Source organism: Sphaerodactylus townsendi, linkage group LG02 (genome assembly GCF_021028975.2).
Source record: "Sphaerodactylus townsendi isolate TG3544 linkage group LG02, MPM_Stown_v2.3, whole genome shotgun sequence".
NCBI classification, from domain to species: Eukaryota; Metazoa; Chordata; class Lepidosauria; order Squamata; family Sphaerodactylidae; genus Sphaerodactylus; species Sphaerodactylus townsendi.
The window spans coordinates 116266924-116287255 of record NC_059426.1 but is presented as its reverse complement, the minus strand read 5'-3'; the positions used below and the strand labels follow the sequence as shown (position 1 = coordinate 116287255).

The 20332-nt window shown below is 42.9% G+C and overlaps 1 protein-coding gene across 1 annotated transcript in view; it reads right to left on the bottom strand.

The window, feature by feature from the left end:
• The window catches only part of CSTPP1 (centriolar satellite-associated tubulin polyglutamylase complex regulator 1), a 144794-nt gene that overhangs the window by 86173 nt on the left and 38289 nt on the right, over nt 1-20332 (bottom strand). The window contains exon 3 of the mRNA XM_048483831.1: nt 7339-7469. Within this exon, the coding sequence (XP_048339788.1) occupies nt 7339-7469 (131 nt within the window). The remainder of the gene's footprint in view (nt 1-7338; nt 7470-20332) is intronic.

Genomic DNA, 20332 nt, shown 5'->3' with positions numbered 1-20332 from the left:
CTTGGACAGATTTGTGCAGAAGAAGTCAATCTATGGCTACCAATCCTGATCCTTCATGATCTGAGATTGCAAATACCTTAGCAGACCAGAAGCAGCAGCAGCAGAAGACCATTGCTTTCACATTCTGCATGTGAGCTCCCAAAGGCATCTGGTAGGCCACTGTGAGTAGCAGAGTTATGGACTAGAGTGCTGGACTCTGGCCTGATCCAGCAGGCTTTCTTACGTTCTTATGATATGCCCCATTCTACTGAAAAAGAGTGAGCAAGTAATTAAAACCTTTGGAATACTCTGAGTAAACTGTCAAGTAGGAATATGAACTCACTTCAGAAACCCAAATCCAGTCGCTTGAAATGGCTTTCAAAATAGGATGGTTCAAGCTTATTGGTTCTGGAGGGTTTTCCGGGCTGTGTGGCTGTGGTCTGGTGGATTTTGTTCCTAACGTTTCGTCTGCCTCTGTGGCTGGCATCTTCAGAGGTGTATCACAGAGAAAAATCTGTTTCTCACTGTCTCTAAGTGAGAAGTGATACACCTCTCACTGTGTCTAACTGTTTCTCACTGTGTCTAAGTGAGAAGTGATACACCTCTGAAGATGCCAGCCACAGACGCAGGCGAAACTTTAGGAACAAAATCCACCAGACCACGACCACACAGCCCGGAAAACCCTCCAGAACCAGTTGAATCGGCCCGTGACAGCCTTCGACAATACATAGAATATAGTATATTGTGGTTTTCTTGAACTTCAACTAGTGAGTGGGGCAACTAGTCCCCTTATAGACCCTGCTTTTCAGGAAGACATAGTTAACTATTTATTAACTATTTATTTGTATTGTGTGCCAATTGCTGATGGTTTGGAGCCTTCACCCAAGCCTCCTGCTGCATTGGCTGCTACTGATGAGCACAGGAACTGCCTTGCACCAGATCAGACCATTGGTCCATCTAGCCCAATATTGTTTACACTGATTGGCAGCAATCATTTTACATGAACTGTAGGTGATGGGGTATATGTGTGTGCATGTCTCCTCACTGCTTGATAATAGATAGATAATTCTTAACTGGTATTCTATTTTTATTCAAATTCTTTGCTTAGGACTCTCGAGATAGAATAAGACTCTGCAAAAATACCTGACCCAAGAAGAAAACAACTGATATGTAGATTTGAGTCATCCAGAGTAATCGTTATGGTAAAGGAAAACAAAACTCTTAGTAAGAGAAATACCTAGAAAGCTCTAGAAAATTCCAGCAAGCACAGAGGTGTCGTTTGGTAGCTTTGGCAGTTTTGAATGCTTCTTTAGATCATAGAATCATAGAGTTGGAAGAGACCACAAGGGCCATCAAGTCCAACCCCCTGCAATGCAGGAACACACAATCCATGCACTCCTAACATATGTTCATCCAGCCTCTGTTTAAAAACCTCCAAAGAAGGAGACTCCACCACTCTCCAAGGCAGTGAATTCCACTGTCGAACAGCCCTGGCGGTCAGGAAGTTCTTCCTAATGTTTAGGTAGAATCTCTTTTCCTTCACCTTGGATCCATTACTCCGTGTCCTAGTCTCTGATGTGGCAATTCAAACCGCTGTTTGTACAACTGAAGCTAAAACAACACGATAGTATCTAATGCTAAAGAAGAAGAGAAGAAGAAGAGTTTGGATTTATATCCCCCCTTTCTCTCCTGCAGGAGACTCAAAGGGGCTTACAATCTCCTTGCCCTTCCCCCCTCACAACAAACACCCTGTGAGGTAGGTTGGGCTGAGAGAGCTCCAAGAAGCTGTGACTAGCCCAAGGTCACCCAGCTGGTGTGTGTGGGAGTGTACAGGCTAATCTGAATTCCCCAGATAAGCCTCCACAGCTCAGGTGGCAGAGCTGGGAATCAAACCCGGTTCCTCCAGATTAGATACACGAGCTCTTAACCTCCTATGCCACTGCTCCTCAGCTCAGCTTTCTTTATTCTTACTAATTGTAAAATATCTTGTAACATTTCAGTCACATATTTCAAATGTTTCAGATTAATAGTTACATTTAAGACTGTGGCTCAATTTTTAGGAGTTATGGGGCAAAGTGAGTGAATGATCTGCAAGTCCCTCTCTCCTTGAGATGATCCAACATTAATTATGTGCATTAGGTAGGTACATGCCATTCTGAAAAATCAGAATGAATTGTGAATCAGGCAAGCTTCCCATTGACCATTCTTGGATAAGTCAGCCACTAAAAAGATACAGGTACAGGTACAAAAGGTACAGGTACAACCTCTTCACTTATTTGTTTTAGACATCCAGTTTGTACATGGTGATGAAGTCACTTAGCCCATTCTTCACATTTGTGTACTTTCCATGTACCTGTACCTGACACATCAACAGAAGGAAGGAGCAGGAACCCCAACACAAAATGTTGCAACAAGGGGCTCTTTACAGTACTCCTCATAAGAGCAGCTGCTAAGCTAGGACTGGCTAGATTCACTACCGCAGCAGCACAATATAAAAACCAACTGACCGAAAAAGAAGAAATGAAGAGGGGAGAGAAAAAGCAGCTTTCTAATTATTCTTCATCTGTTACCTTATATAAGCACATTATCAAGACTGAACAAATATTTAGTTAAGTAAATCAATCTTAGTCAATGAAAGAGATTCTTTCGGATGTGTATCCTCTTGCAACTTGCTGTGTTCATGGCTTAACATGTCTGCTGGGCTGAAGCAAGAAGGTTCAAAGCAAAGAACACGCATTCTCCAAGTTGCTGTATGTTTATTCCAAGATTGATAAACAAACAGCAAACGCTGTTTTGTATATACAGAAAAAGAATCTGACAGGATGGGTAAATGGGTGATTCAATTATTTGCTGTGTTTCTAAGACTTGAATAAAAACCTTATTTCCAGTATGAAGCTTGGAACTGAGTATAAAATAAGTATATTTTAAATGTGTACCCAGTCTGTTGAAGGTTCCACACAGGACCTGAAACTTCACTCTAGATCTTGAGGGTTAACATTTCTTTCAGTAGTAGCACATTTAAATACATATTAACTCATTTCAATACAACTAACCATAAATTGCTCATTGCATTGAGGCTATACTTCACAAAAATAGTCAAGAGGCAAACAATTAGCTTGTTTTCATTAGCTTTCAAAAGTATTCAGGCTGAGGATAGGAGGAACAAAGGTGGCAAACATGCATCCTGCATTCATGAAAGTGAAATCTATCAGGAGCTGCTTCCACATAGCAAGGATTCTCCATGTAGGACTGCAACACAGAGTCTGCATGGCAACTTCCTCTACTCTTTCCTTCCTTCAGTCATTTCTACCACCACCACCACTACACGTCTTTTAAAAAATGGCAGTTGATATTTTCTGTTCCACATAAAAATGATAGTTCGGTCAGTTGAGGCACAGTGGTTAAGAAAGTCGTATGCTTCCGCATTAAAATATAGTCCTGAACGAATGAAAGAATTATTCATTTTCACGCACTGTCTTTGTCAAAAACATTATTTTCTGCATTATTGAACATAGTACTTCAATACAAGAGTATTTACCCAAAGATGTATTTTTACTTTTAAATGGATGCGGGGAGCAGGGCTAGGTAGGCATTAGGGCCCAGGCAGAGAATTCTACAACAAAGAAGGTTTGGCGAGCTTTGTTCTGTTGCAGAGGTCTACATCGTCTTTATGTGGAGCAGAGTATAGATCACTACAGCCAATAATATTAAAACAATCTATTGCCACAAACTGTCAGCTAGTAGACTGTTATAATATTATTGTGCTGTAGGAACATAGCAACTGGCAATTTTTTGAAAGCCCTCTGGTGGCACAGAGCAAAAAGGCGGCTGCAGGGGCTGAGGCAAGGAAAACATTGATGATTGTGGGTGAGACCTTCGAAAATGCCTTCCCATCAGGGATGTAGGTATAGATTTTTTTTATGGGGGGGTTGGGGGGGCCACACCCCACCCACCCCTAGGGCATGGCCACGCCTTCCAAAGCCCCGCCCCCGCCCCCGCTTACAAAAGCAGTTCTCCAAGGCCAAGACTCCCCCGCCCTGCCCTCCCCTGCCCCCCACCAACTGGGCTCCCAGCCGGCAGCTGGTAGTTCCTTCTGTCCTCCCTTCTGGGCAGAGGCATAGAGGGAAAATGGAGCCCAGTGCAATATCTGAGTTTTGCATCCCCCCCCCCGCCCCCGGGGCAGCCGCTGTGATGCTGGAATCCACCCCCAAACAGCATCACTTTCAATGGTGTTTAAACTAGAGAGCCCAAATTCTGGTGTTTAAACTAGAGAGCCCACTTTCAATGGTGTTTAAACTAGAGAGCCCAAATTCTCCTTTTAAATCCACCTTAAAGCGAGAATCTGGGGTCCCCAGTTAAACAACATTGACAGTGATGCTGTTTTGGGGTGGATTATCCCCCACCCTGAAACAGCATCACTTTCAATGTGGCATGGTGGTTAAGAGCAGGTGCATTCTAATCTGGAGGAACCGGGTTTGATTCCCTGCTCTGCCACTTGAGTTGTGGAGGCTTATCTGTCAGGGGTGCAATTGTTAAGCTAGCAGCACCAAACTTTTAGGGTATCTTTAAGAGACTCTCCTAATGATACCACCCAGGTTTGGTGAAGTTTGGTTCAGGGGGTCCAAAGTTATGGACCCTCAAAGGTGTAGCCCCCATCTTCTATTAGCTCCCATTGGAAACAATGGAGGATGGGGGCACCCACTTTGGGAGTCCATAACTTTGGACCCCCTGAACCAAACCTCACCAAACCTGGGTAGTATCATTAGGAGAGTCTCCCGAACAATCCCTGAAAGTTTGGTGCTGCTAGCCTACACAATGAGCCCCCTGCAGGCCAAAGACCAAAAAACACTAAAATGTTTTAAAAATCCACAAATGGGTGGGCGGAGCTTCGGACACGAATGGGGGGGGGGTTCAACCCGAGAACCCCCCCTTACCTATGTCCTTGCTTCCCATCCACACAGTATGCAAAGTGAGGTCTGAGTGTGATCTTCTTAACAAAAATTGTATTAAACCAGATTTGAGAAAGTTCACTGCAAAATGGGAAAATCCAGAAAGTGGATGATTGAGGGATGACATTATGTGGGTCCTCAAAAACAAACAAAACCAACACCTGTTCTAGTTTGGATTCCAAACCAGAGCAAATCCTCCTTATGGAAGCAATCTGGGAATCTGACTGTGGCTCAGTGCACTCATGGCAATTTCCTTGGTTCTCTTCAAAAACAATATGCTGTGACTGCATATTAAAGGTCCACAAACTGCTGTGACTGCATATTAAAGGTCCACAAAGAAAAGATGGGAGAGTGCCTGAGAGGAGACCAGCTTGCCGACATTTTTAAAGCTGCCTCCTTCTTCTAGTCTGCTACAGCTCAATTCTTAATTTAATCTGCTGATGAAAATGTGACATGAGAAAACATTAAGATAAACAATTAAGGGAAGTCCACCAGCTTAACATAAAGCGTAGCGTGGAAGAATTTGATCCAGGATAACATGCAAATCACTCCTCTGGAGAAAGAGAATTCTGTAGAAAAATGTTGCATATACCTGTCAAAATAAAGAATGCACAATAATATCACTGTCCTACATTCTGTATTCCTTTTGTTCGTCCTAAATACAAGGCTAGCTAGTTTCATATGGTGACCCTGAATTTGAGCATTATGGGACAGGGAGACAAGTTTCTCTCTGCACTGGGCATCATTTGGTAGGTGTCTAGCATGACACCCCCGCGTTGCCATTTTTCTAAACTGAATCGACCTTGCTTCATACTAAAGGCATCCCCCATCATCATTCAGTACTTTTCTGTACTTTTTGAAGTTCTCCTATACGCAGCAACCAGTTTAACAAACAGCCTCGCCAGTGACTTGTATAGCAACATTTTTATTCTCATACCCTGTTAATTCCCAGTATGGAATTTATATTTTTTTATCACCATTGCTCATTGAGATGACATTTTCAAGAAGCTATTTACTATAGTTCTGTGGTCTTTCCTTGGTTTGTCACCACCAGTTTCAATGGTGTATTCAGGATTTTTCTTAAATCAGACATAATTTTGAACTAACAATAAATTTCATCCTTTTTCTAAAAGAAAAACTTAATTTGGCTAATAAAAACCAATAAACACAAATTGCTAAAAAGTCAGAGGAATGGGGCCATTTTCCTTCCCAGAAGCAAAGCAGACCAATGGAAGGACCCATGCTCTCCCTCCCCGCTGCAGAACTGTTGGTCTCTGAGGTAGTCTGAAAGGCAAGGGCAAAGTGACAGTTGGACTTGCATTCGCACCATCTTAATAGTTTGGTGTCATTTGCAAACTTCACTGTCTCACTGTTGCTCAGTCACTCACAAGAAATTTATAATTAAATTAAACTACATTTATCCCAAGGCAGATACTTGAAGGGCTCCTCTGCTTTCTTCCCTCCATTATAAAAACAGGTCATTTATTCCCTCTGCTTCCTCTTTTTTAAATCAGTTACCAATCCATGAAAGGACATACATTCTTATCTCATAACTGTTATGTTTATTCAGAAGACTTTGCTGTCAAACATTTTTTTTCAAACATTTTTTCAAAAGTACAAGCACAAAATGTCTACCTGGTCACCACATCTGCATGCTTGTTAAATTCATCAAAGAATTCTAACAGGTTGGAGAGGGAGGATTTAGTTTTACAGAAGCCATGCTGATTCCTACAACAAGGCTTGTTCTTCTATGAATTAATAACTCTGTCTTTATTAACACTTCCTAGCAACGTACTCAAAATATATTACTGAAGAATATGAGTTTCTCCTAACATCATAAATAAAAAATTACACTTAAAAATCAAGGGGGAAGTTGAGATGCAATCATGATCTGGTTCTGCTTCGGCCCAATACAGTCATGTCTCCCAACTGGGATGTGAGATTTTTTCTCTTGGACTGCTATTCCTTGCTTGATAATTCTGCTTTCCTGGCTATTCTGCTCATTAGATACTTACTGGATTCTGCACTTCAAAGCACTGGGGAGTAGAGATTTCGTTCTTGTGAAGGCCGTGTTGTCTCCTGTCTTTGAGAATGAGGAAGGGGTGTTGTTCCCTTTTGGGAACTTGTACCAAGGGGAGGTGTTATGTGACGTGGAAGGGACATGGAGAGGGGTGTATAATGAAAGCTGTTTTAGCACCTAATTCTCAGTTCTGTCCATGGAAGTCTAAAGCCTTATCCTGACACTGTTTTCAATAAAGGAAATCGTTTGAGCATGGAGTCTCGTTATTGAACAGCTCTGGGGCATGACAGATGCTCATTCAAAAATTCTAAAAAACAAACTTTTAGGCATCAGCTCTGTTAAAGGTACTAAGAAAACAACACAATACTAGATTTTTTTAAAAAGACTCACCTCCATTTTTGCCCACTGCTCTGAAACACCTCCAGAAAGTCCTTAGAAAGGATGCTCTATTGTGGGGTGTAGCTTGCACAAAGCTGAACTCGCGGAACAAAACGTGAGTTCCTTGACGCACACTGTTAAAACTAATGAGGGAAAGTTAAAATATCAGAGTTAGCTTAAGCAATAGGAGGTTCAAACCAATAAAGAAATGCTGTAGCCAGCTTGCAGAAGATAATAAAAACCACAACTCTTACACCTTCTAAAGAAGAATCTCAAACTGACTCACTATTAACCTTAATTTACTCTCTAGAGGGACTTCAGATGAATGAACATGATGGCTTTCAGGCTTTCAGCAAGTGCAATATCCAAACTTAGATAAATCTGTTCTAAACACACCATAGCTATGAACACTCCTGTAAAGTATTTATTAAAAGAGACTTGGCAAATGTTAGTGAGTTCAGAACATACTTTTTTTAACTCCAAAATGGTAAAAAATAAAGATCACCATTTTATCTAGTGCACCATTGGCTTTGGTGAAGTCCTCAGCAATACAGCTCATGGTTTCCAGCCTGCATTGCATGGCTATCTGTCACTCTGCTTGCAAAGAACCTTGGGGTGATTGTCTCAAAGATAATGCAGCACTGTGAACTGGAAAGTCCCTATGTTTAAATCTCACTGCAAAAATAAAATGGGTAGCCTCAGCTAGATTATGATCTCTCAGCTGTAGCCTCACCCTTTGCATCCCACAATATAGGAATATTGACTTGAGTGTGCTGATACAGAGAATACTGAGAACTGCTTTGAACACTTCCATATAAATGCTACATCCATTAGGGATATGTTTTGGAATTTTTGTATCGACGCATGGCTGTATGCTATATCTGCTATCTCAAAAGCAAAACACTACAGTGTCTGTTATTAAAAGTAATCTAGGGAAACATAATGAGCTACAGCTTGTGATTTGTGGATGCAAAGACTGTTGATCTTTCCTGCATTCCCCTCCACTAGCAGTCCTTTCCAACCCCAGCCAAGTTTATTCCAGAGGCTTCATTAGTGAATCTAATAGTCATGTGGATCAGAAAGCTGCACTGAGAAGGGGAAACTGATTTTTTAAAAACCCTCTCCCTTCCTTCTCTGCCATCAGCAAATAAATTTTTGGCTGTTGTGGGTTTTCTGATAGCTTTTGCTACAGACATTTCACCCACATCTATGGCTGGCATCTTTAGAGACATGTCATATTAAGATGTTTTTCTTCCCAGACAACAGCCAAGCAGCCTGGAAAACCCAAACAGCCAATTTATTCCAGATGTAAAAGCCTTTGACAACACAAATAAACTTTCTCAGATCCAGAGAGGAGAGAGGAGTAGAATATGAGAGGAGAATATGAGAAAGATCCATGACTGTCAGTGCTTTCTGCCAACAGACTGCAGGATCTAGCCCAGTGGTGGCGAACCTATGGCACGGGTGCCAGAGGTGGCACTCAGAGCCCTCTCTGTGGGCACGCAAAAACAGAGTCCCCACACACACACATGTAGGCTGGCCTGGGCCACTGGGCTCGATTATTAGCATTAAACCTAAGACCTATGTTGGGGTGAGCCAGTGAACCTCGTGGGGTCTCAGAGAGTGCTCGGGAATGCCTGCGCCATCTGTTACCCCTCGGGCAAGCAGACTCACCAATCACAAGACCCCATGACTCACGGGTCACCAGGTGTCCTGGACAAAGGGACAAAAGGTGCATACCCCCAGGTATGGATTAGGCCCGGACTGGAGTGTTTCCTCCCGCACGTACGCAGCCCCTATGACTCATGTATTGCCCAATATTCTCCCGCTCTCCCGCCTTCTAACCCGCCTCCCGAAAACCCTAATAAAAGGTGCCAGGGACCGCTAGCTCGGCAGATTAGCCGCTGGCTTCTCTCCACCGGATGATATCGCTGCGTCTCGTCTCTTCATTGCGTCGCCCGTGACGACTTCAGACCTAGTTTTGGGGAAGCAGTGTAGGTAACCCTGTTAAGCGCTGTTAAACCCCACTGGTTTTCATGCGAAGAACTAAAGTGTGATCCTTTACCTGGGAGTAAGCTCGGTTGCTGGCAATGGGGCTTCCTTCTGAGTAAACCCTCCTAGGGTTGTGATTCACCCGTTGGAAGAGTTGCACAGTTGCTTCAAAGCAAAGCCACTGACTACCACCAAGCTTACTCCCAAGTAACACACGCCTCAAAGCCAACTGTTTTTTCTAAACTAAAACCTGAGTATTCAGGTTAAATTGCTGTGTTGGCACTTTGCAATAAATAAGTGGGTTTGGGGTTGCAATTCGGGCACTCAGTCTCGAAAAGGTTCGCCAAATGCAGCCCCCCGAAAACATTTATCCGGCCAGCCAGGTGTTTTTGCAACGCACATCCACCTTCCTTTCAGGGGCTTCCTCTTGAGCAAGCGTGCGTGCACTTGCAGCCTTGGAGACCTTGGTGCATGCAAATCTTTGCAAGGATCCTCTCAACCGCAAGCTCCACGGGAGGGGAGAGGTCTCTGTTCCTGGGGGGCTGCAATGTCTGGCATACAGAAAGCAGCCCCCTGGCACAGCAACTCCTGCAACCAGGCACCTTGAAGGCGGCAGGCGGGTACACCCACCAGGCGACCCTCACCGACTGCAGCTGCAGCCGTGACTACAGGCTCTGCTCACCATCGTCGTGCACCTCGGTCATCCCGTCCGGCTTCCGTCTCCTCGTCTGCCGCCTGCCAGTACCCGACGCGGGGAGGAAAGGCCCCTGCCACCGGCCTCTCCCCATCTCGCTTGCTCGGCTTGGACTGCTCGCATGACTTGGACCGCTCGTACAGGGGTTGCAAGTGAGCAGTCCAAGCCGAGCGAGCGAGACGGGGAGAGGGCGGTGGCAGGGGCCTTTCCTCCCTGCTTTGGAGCCAGATGGGACGACTGAGGCTAGGAGCAGCGCACGATGACGGTGAGCAGGGTCAGTAGTCACGGCTGCAGCTACGGTCGGCGAGGATCGCCTGGTGGGTGTACCCGCCTGCCTCCTTCAAGGCACCTGGTTGCAGGAGTTGCCATGCCAGGGGTCTGCCTCCTGCGTGCCGGGAATTGCAGCCCCCCAGGAACAGAGACCTCTCGCCTCCCGTGGGGCTAGCGGTTGAAAGGATCCATACAAAGATTTGCATGCACCGAGGTCTCCAAGGCTGCAAGTGCACGTGCGCTTTCTCGAGAGGAAGCCCCTTGAAAGCTCATACGCATGCAAAGGTGGGTGCGAGCTGGCACGGGAAAGATGTGTTAAAACGAATAACAGAGATTCCCATTGGGAACAAAGGGAGAGATGCCTGAAGGCCCATTGGATGCAATGGAACCCAGGAATGCCAGTAGACTTGCATGGACTTCATTGAAGACATTACAGCACACAAAAGAAAATGCAGAACAAATTTGGAGAAGCCTGTTTTTTGCCTGGCATGACAGCCCCCAGTGTGGAATGGTGGCCTCTGGGACCAGTCAACTCAACTGCTGGGGGTCTGCAATGCCAGCCACTAAAAGGAAACAAGAGATTGTGGTGTTAGTATCAGTGTTCTGGGACTGGAATGGCTTGTGCTTTCAAAGTAAGGCCCTGCAAATCAGAAGGGCTTTGCCTAGGGCAGGGGGTCCCCACAGATACCATAATACTCATGACACCTTTTCTGGGACCCCCCCCCCAAATGTATTTAGAGAGTAAGCAGGACTGGGGTGGGTGGATTTTGTCCTTGTATACCATTATATGTATTTTTACTGAGAATTCATAAAATTCATTTTTAAAGAAATGATCTTATTCACAGGAAAGGTTGTAGTGTTTGTTGATGGAAAGTTGTTTGGCAGGGATCCCTTACCTGAGGCAGCTCAGGCATCTTGCCACTATTATGTGATCTTATGCATGATCACTTAGAAAAGAATACAGCCTGATCCTAGGCAAAAACATGCATTGAAACATGCGTAGAAACATTTTTACTTGTTCTTTATTTTAAATATTGTATTTGTTCCCGTTTTGTGTTTTTACTTCAAAATAAGATATGTGCAGTGTGCATAGGAATTTGTTCATAGTTTTTTTTAAAACTATAGTCCGGCCCTCCAACAGTCTGAGGGACAGTGAACTGGCCCCCTGTTTAAAAAGTTTGAGGACCCCTGATGTAGACTAACTTCAAACACTGTGGAAGACCTTTAAAGTACCGCAGGCTTCAGCAGATATTTCTGAATGTACAACCCTTGCCTCTACATGCTCTTCAAGAAGCCAAACCACAGAAAGGAATCTTCTTTAAATGCCAGCGCTGGGAACAACATGCCTTCCAGCATACTTGCTCTATGTTTGCCAGGTGGGTACATACACATGAACAACAGTGAGAACAGGAAGGTGGGCAAGAAGATAACAAAGCCAAACCTCTCTGAGAAGGATGTAATGGGAATGTGAGCACTCAGGTGCTCCTTCTCGGAACAGAGATAGTTCTCAATAGAGCATTGTTTTTTATGTAATTACATTAAGGCAGACTGCCAGAATTCAGAAACTTTCAAGCACCCTTTTGAAATCTTTGGACTTCTAAATACATTGTAAAAGTCCTGGAATGCTATGGTAACATCCAAATAGAAACCAACTGCATTGGTTTACCCTATGCCTACTGTAAATGGGCAAAACAAAAACACACTAGCCAGAAGAATCTTGATGTCCCAGGAAAGGGCAGAAAGACCCTTTGGCTTCTTACCATTCCAGGTATAATTTAGTATGCTGAATTAGTGTACTGCATACCATCCCCCAATCAATTAATGATCAAGGAATGTTATCTACCACTTGACTCTCAGGGAATTTCATTATACTGAAAGTCATATATTACTTATTTGTCCACAAGGAAAACTTCCACATAGGAAAACAAGTTTCAACAGCAGTAAGACAGTGTTTTCTACTTCATTATTAGTTGTGCAATCATTACAACTACTGCGGAAGAAAAAAAACCCTTATTTCTTTCAATGAATGGCATATTACTTGGAAACAAGTACATCAAATGAAATATTAACAATTGTGTACAATTACAAAGAAGAGTAAATCTCTGAAGAAGCATTAGAAATTGAAAATAACTAAAAAGGACAAAGTACTGCCATCCTCATGATGATGATACTACTACTACTACTACTACTACTACTACTACTACTACTACTACTACTACTACTACTACTACGAAGAAGAAGAAGAAGAAGAAGAAGAAGAAGAAGAAGAAGAAGAAGAGTTGGATTTATATCCTCCCTTTCTCTCCTGTAGGAGACTCAAAGGGGCTTACAATCTCCTTGCCCTTCCCCCCTCACAACAGACACCCTGTGAGGTAGGTGGGGCTGAGAGAGCTCCGAGAAGCTGTGACTAGCCCAAGGTCACCCAGCTGGCATGTGTGGGAGTGTACAAGCCAGGGGTAGGGAACCTGCGGCTCTCCAGATGTTCAGGAACTACAATTCCCATCAGCCCCTACCAGCATGGCCAATTGGCCATGCTGACAGAGGCTGATGGGAATTGTAGTTCCTGAACATCTGGAGAGCCGCAGGTTCCCTACCCCTGGTACAAGCTAATCTGAATTCCCCAGATAAGCCTCCACAGCTCAGGCGGCAGAGCGGAGAATCAAACCCGGTTCCTCCAGATTAGATACACGAGCTCTTAACCTCCTATACCACTCCTGCTCCAAAGCAGGTGAGAGTAGTGAGTCTGTTAACAGATGGGACTTTTCAATGCATGTGTGTTGGAAAAATTTCCAATAGTCTCTCAGTAATACAGAGACACATGGATTGGTTCAATGAAGCCAATAAGCTTGCAATAATAGTGAGACAATGTGCTATAATCAGCCAAAAACAATGTCCAAAGAATACATTTCAAAGAGCAATTTTAATACAGTTTATACAGTTTTCCAAGCAAGCAGTTAATTTTGCAAAAACCTAATTGGTTACACTTTGCCACCACCCACTTGTCTGCTAGAGAGTTGTCTTGGTGTCAGCAACTGCAGGGTGAAACCCCCTATCTCCTATAGAGCAAGGGGTCTGTTTGCAGCTAGTTACCAGTGGACCCAGGTATGGTTCTGCAGAGCTTGTAACAGGGCAGAACATCAGAGGCATGTCACACACCCCGTGTTTTCCCCGATAATACACTCGTTGTTCAAAACATGATCAACAATATGAACATGGCAGCTTTCATTTGAGTCTTGTATCTTTTCCTTTTAGACACTGACCCTTATACCCTGGCAATTTGCCTTACAATCTAATATTTCCTATATGTGGACTCATACAAATATCTCTGATGTGTCATTCAGGTGGCCACTCTCTGCTAAGAAACAGCTATCGCATTGACAGAGATCAATAGCAAAGTACACACATACACACAATTTTTGTAAACCAATAGAATTATTGTGCAGATATAAATAGCTATGCAGTTGCTTTAAGAACCTCAATGGCTGGCTAAAATGTTCCTTGATGTTCTTGTTCAAAGGAGAAGTAGACAAGAAACAAAACAAAATTACTTTCAGCTCTATCTGGTATTCCTTCCAGGATTTCCTCTAGTTAACTGAATCTCAAACATTGGACAAAAAGCTACCTTTAAGGAAATTACTATTTTTAAAAGTTGAAGTGCACCAGCAACTTTAATGACAAGGTGACTCAGGCTGCAAACCTAAGGACACTTTCCTGGAAGAAAGCCCAACTGAAAAACATAGGACTCACTTCTGAGTTGGCCAGTTTATGACTGCTTCCCTTATGTCTTGTTTCTAGTGATCTATTTTATCAGTTAGGATTCTGCAATTTTAATGTTTACCTGGCCAGATCCTAATTACATGGACATGGTGCAGTTAGGACATAGTACAGTTAGTTATACTTTTGAAAATCACAAGCCTTGCTTGTTTATAAGCATACTACCTAGAAAACATACAAAATTATTTGTGCTCCACTTCTAATGTTTTACACATTCCCAAGTTAAGAAATACAAAAGTATTGCTTCTGGACAGATAGTCCAATTTTCAAAAATAAATTCTGTAAAACAGTATAGCCCATGGATTATCATCCTTTCCCAGTTCTTTTCTTGCCATTCCTTTAGTAAGTTAGGAGGTACAGCAGAAAACTGGGTCAGTTATTTAATACCCAAATCAAAGCTTCCGTGCCCGATTTTGCTGAGTAGAATTATTAGACCACTATATTTAAAACAAAACAGAAAAAGAAAGAAAGGGAGAGACTTTAAAAACAGAGGCCTTTTGATCAGGGTAGTATAGTACAGCCTGCAGTAATTCAAGCTGGCTATTCTTATGTGGCAGGAATTAAGGATTCCCCCCGCCAGGCAGAGCCCTATTAAAAGACAATAGCTGCTTGAAAAGGGTACGCAAGCTGATATGGATATAATAGACCACATATAGTGCATCCTTTCTACTCTGAAATAAAGCACTTTAGAGTTATGAGTTGGGAAATCCAGCATATTAGAGGATAGCAGGGCTAACATATAAAAGGCTAAGTAACCATGGAAAAATGGTTGGAGGTGGCTCAAGCAACAGGGAAGAACGATTCACAGAACATATCAACAGTTAAGAATTAGTGTTTTCAAGTGTTAGATGTCATTCCATATGGCTCACATCATTGCAAAACTGTGTAACGAGAGAGACATCCTGACTTCCACACTAGTATCAGATCGAAATCTCATTGTTGAAAAACAGAATAAGGGCAGCAGAAGATTATTAGATTATCTAATGATCACTGATTGTTCTGGGAAAGTAGGGCCAAAATTAAATTACAGTACATTCTCAAGAGTATCAGCTTGCGTTAATTTTTTGTAAGGGCCATTACAGCCTAAGTCACAAAGATATTTAACCCTCACTCCATATTACTCTGACTATAGGACAGGATGGAAGAAAAAAGACTCAGTTATGTTTTATATGGCAAGATAAAGTAGGTACAATTTGATGCCCCAGTTCCCCTCAGTTATTAAATGAAGTTAACACGAACCCATAGTCTTGAACAAAGTAAAAGAAAATATACCCTTTGCCAGGGTAGTTTATGTGGGAAAAGATTATTAAAAGAAACACTACAAAATGTCTCTGGTTTCCTTCATTCATGTGAACAATACTTGTCTTAGTCTGAAGTCACAAAGTTAGCCATATCGTAGGTTACAATCTGTTATAACCCATGACCACCATTATTTAATGACACAGCTGGATAAGTCTCCCCAAAGATACAATCTATTATACTAACTTTTTCCACAAGGAATAACACATTAAAAACAGAACACCAAAATGCAAGCTCTATATGGAAAAAAAAGATCTACAAGTAAAAGCAAACTGGAATTAATTATGTTTACAAAGTCTCTCTGGGAAACCTGTGTGGGTTCTGCATTCGGATGTACAATTTTTCATATTTATTGCTCTGCAATGAAAAATGCAATGTTGGAATCAGCAGGTTCTTGCACCACAGGTTTTGCTAATGAATGGGAGGCCAGTACCTGAAGATAATTCCAATTTTTAGTTGAAGATACAACAAGATTTCCACTTGTGCCTTAATTTTGCAAGGAAAACATCTGATAGAAAACAATTCAGAGTTAAAACAAAATTTAGAGTTAAAAAAATTGAAGTATACAGTTCAACAGAGACTAAATAAACTGCTGTGTATAGCTTCTGGGGTTACGTCAGAAACAAGTCACCTCAGGGACTGTACCTCAGAACATATGAAGTTTTACATAATGTCAATACATTCATTAGTTAATGACACTTTGTTTGTCACCTGTTTTCAAACTCATGTTTGTTGCATTCATTTACACATTCTATGAGTAGGTGTCCTCTTCAAAATTATAGGCTAATAATACTTTAAAAACATAATGGATAAAGTCCATAGACTTGAACAATTGACTTTCTGTTGTTTTCTTCTTTTACTTTTTTGTTAACTGAATTAACCCTCTAGACACATCATCCAGATTGTTATGAATTTCTGAAAATTACAGCAAACAACCAGTTAAGAAGGAACTGTTTTCTAGGCAACACACAACAGAAAAAAAAGATTACATATTTTCTTGTAAAATATTCCATTTGAACTTTACACCCTAATCAGCAAAAATATCCTAGTATTCCATGCAATTCTAAGGTTACATATACAGTCACTGAACTTCTCATGGCTTTCTCAGTGGACAGGGATGAATGAAAGCCATTGTGGTGTAGTGGTTAAAGTCTAAGACTGGGAAACAGGAGGCACAGGTGCTCGGTCCGCCATGGAAGCTTGAAAAGTAACCTTGGGCTAGTCACATGCTTTCAACCTAACCATGATGATCAAATGTGGAAGATAAAAATGTGGTAAGCTACTTTGGACAGAAGGGCACAGTATAAATTAAGTACACAAATGACCTGTAGAACACTGTGTCCCCCCCCCCTCTAAAATAGACAATTATCCTTAAAAGGCAAAGTGAAAAAATAAAAGGGAAGGCAAATATTATTTAATCGGTAAAAGTTATTTTTCACTGTAATATTGGAACGGGTATGGAGTAGATTGAAGATCGGGATTTAATACTAAAAGGGATGTGTCTAGAGAGAGTTACAGTAGTCCATCTGGAGGTGAACATTGCATAGATAACAGTAGCTAGGTCAGAGTGACCGGTAGGGTACCAACTTCTTAACCTGGTGAAGAGGGCAAAATGCTGTATTTGTGTCCTGGGCCTCCTTAGAAAGAGGGGCATCCCAGATCATACCCAGGCTTTTGACAGTAGGTGTAGTTCTACCCCTTCCCTTTAAATTTGGCAGCTGGAATCCCAACCCTGACTCCCTTCAACCCAGGCTCAGGACGTCCAATGGATTAAGTTTCAGCCAGCTCTGCTTCAGCCATTCCATCACAGCCCTAGACACCCAGCCATTTTCTCTGGGACAGCTCCATTTCTGGTACCTTTCCCAGTTCATGATCTTTGACAGAACAAACTTGGTAGCATGTTAGAGGGAGTAGTGAGGTAGTAGTAGAAGTAGGGGGGAGTAGCTCAAGATTTGTTTTATTCAGAAATAGTTGTCTTTAAAGAAAAGGTTGGTGACCCATGCCCAAGTTTATACCACTCACATTGCTGGCTTGTTGGGCTCAGGAGGGTTTTCATCTGATTCTATATAAGCAACAATGGCTTCCTGTTGCTTGCAGTATGATTCTCTGGTGGTGTGCCTGCAAAGCACAAAGGAAAATATATCGCTACAGTATACCGGCATATGGACAGAGGAGGGCACTGCAAATTGGCAGGGAAAGATACAGCTTTGGGCAAAAGGCAATACTTTCACTAAGCAGAAAGAAGCAAACATGATACTTGCATACACTAGAACAAGGGTCCCCGAAGTAGTGCCCATGGGCACCATGACACTTGCCAACACTTTACCTAATGCCTATCAAATATTTTCAGAAAGTGAGTAGGGTTAGATGGGACAGTTACCCCACAAGGCTTCTAAGATCTGGTCACTGGAGATCCAAAAGACTGATTTAAAACACTATTCAAATAGCAGCTGCTGCCATCACAGCACAAAGATCTTCACTGTTTTTAAATGGTTATTTTAAAGGCATCCTGTTAAGCAGGGCTTCTGTCTGAAATATCGAAGAGTTGCTTATGCATAACTCTGACATTCTGTGGTTGACTCCACCCCTTCAGAAGCTATTGTGTGGTCATGGCCACCACTGTGTCAAAATCCCAAAGGTCCTCAAAAGCTCAAACAGGTCTGGGGTCTGAACTAGAATAAGCCCTGCTACAGACTGAGGGAGGGATGGAAGCAATGCAATATTTGTCCCTTCACAGAAGCCAGACTGGGGCCATCTGGAGAAAGTGAAAATACAGATTTAGAAAAAGACAAGATGCAAAAGAACAGTGAAAAGGATCTGAGATCTCTCCTTAATTTTATATAGAGCCAGGGACAAGATTTAGATCAGAGCCACAGCAGTGGGGTGGTAATCCATTTCCTCCGAACCATTTTCCAGAGAGAAACAGGAGCAGGAGAAAAGTAGAGACAATGTAACGAACACAGAAAGTGGATGTGGGATCTATTTTTAAACAAATATGCAAGGCGAGGAGAGCTAAACCCAGCCCCACTCTGACACGTCACCTTATTGTGCTTGGGGTTTTGAAATTATAATGGACAAGATTAACAGAAACTTAACTTTCTATTTTTTGGAATTATTCTCAGCACCACAAGGGTCACCTTGCCTAACCTTCTTCCCCTTTCCTGCAAGTAGGGCATGAACAGCAAGATTTAGGAAAAGGAACTCAACTGGTGAGCTGGACTGTCTGAAAGGAGTAGAACAATAGAATCACAGAGAGGGAAGAGACCACAAGGGCCATCCAGTCTAAGTCCTGCCTTCTTCCCTTCCTCCTCACTTACTTTGGCTGGGTCTCAGAGGCAGCAGGCGGAACAGAGGTGAACACTGGACTCTGGTGAGCTAAGCCCAGAGTTCAGCTCTGTAACAACTGCCTCCTACAAGACCCACACAGACTTTGAAGGCAGCTGGAATTTTTTAGGTTTGTGTTTAAAAGACCCAAAACATTTTGAATATCTGAAGAAATCACCTATTGCTTTTGAGATCCACATGGAGTTCACAGGTGATACAAGGTAATGGGGGTCCAGCTGAGCACAGCATTCACCTCTGTTCTGCCTGCTGCCTCTGAGACCCGGCCAAAATAAGTGAGGGGAAAGGGAAGGAGGAGGGACGGATTTTTCTTTTTACAGCAGCAGGATCAAAGAGCCAGAATAATGCTGAAGAATAGAAAGTTAACTTTCTATTAACCTTGTCCATTATTATTTCAAAATAATTCAAGGAAAAAAATGAATAATAAAATTATAGTGTGATAATGCAACAGGTACTTTTTACATGTAAACAAGCCAATTGTAGCCTGTCATGCAGGGATGAGTCTTATTTTCAACAGGAGGTGTTCTTAGATCTTGCCTTCAATGTTAAGTTTACGCATAACATTTACAATTCATTTAATGGCATTTGTGAGCTATTAAGAACATGCATGTATGTATTAATGGGCCAAAATAATCTTTGAAGTGTAATATATATATAATTCATATGTTGCATAGCTATGGTTTAGGGATGCTTAAAATGTAATGAATTTTTTTCTTTTGGTATGTGCACATTGGCCTCCACTGTTCCTTTAACCCAGAATCTATAGTGATATGAATTCTGCCTCATGACTAGATTTGACACAAGATGAGGCTGAATTGCTCTTGAGAATGTACCTTTCTTTTTATAGGGCACACATAGTTAATTTGCTCTTTTTTTCAGCCTTACAGCTAAGTATCCTCTCCTTGTTATCCTGGAATGCATGCCATGGTTGTTTACAGGACACGACTGTGTATAAAGTGCTGACCAGTTGCAGCTGACTTACAGCAACCCAGTAGGGTTTTCAAGGCATGAGACTGAGGCCCTTTCCGCACAAGCAATATACAGAGGCCCAGGGACAGCAAAAATGCTGTCCCTGGGCTGCTGTTCGTACAGGAGGTGCTGTTGCATTGCAACATCGCCATTCTGGCCGCCCGAAAGCGGCATGAAGCCGCCGCTTTTAACCTTGCAAAACAAGCGAGGTTTTTGCAAAATAGTGTCTTCCCATCGGCACGGTGCGAACTGCACCGCTGGGAAGATGCGGCTTCCCCTGTCGCCTCCACTCACCGTCATGTCCAGCGTCGCCCTGGAGGGCTGCAGTGACCCACCCACGCTGCCCTCCAACCCCTGGAGGTCGGAGGGCAGCGTGGGCGGGTCCCTGCAGCCCTCCAGGGCGACGCTAGACATGATGGTGAGTGGAGGGGGCTGACCAAGATGGGGGTGAGTGAGGGCCGCTCGCACGCTAGCGTGCGAACAGTCCTCGAGCCTCCACCGGCATAAATTATGCCAGTGGAGGCTCGTTTCCGCCCGTGTGCAGAAAGGGCCTGACAGAGATGGTTTGCCATTGCCTTCCTCTGCACAGTGACCCTAGTACCTCTTGGTGATCTCCTATCTATGTACTAACCGGGATGAACCCTGCTTTACTTCTGAGATCTGAAA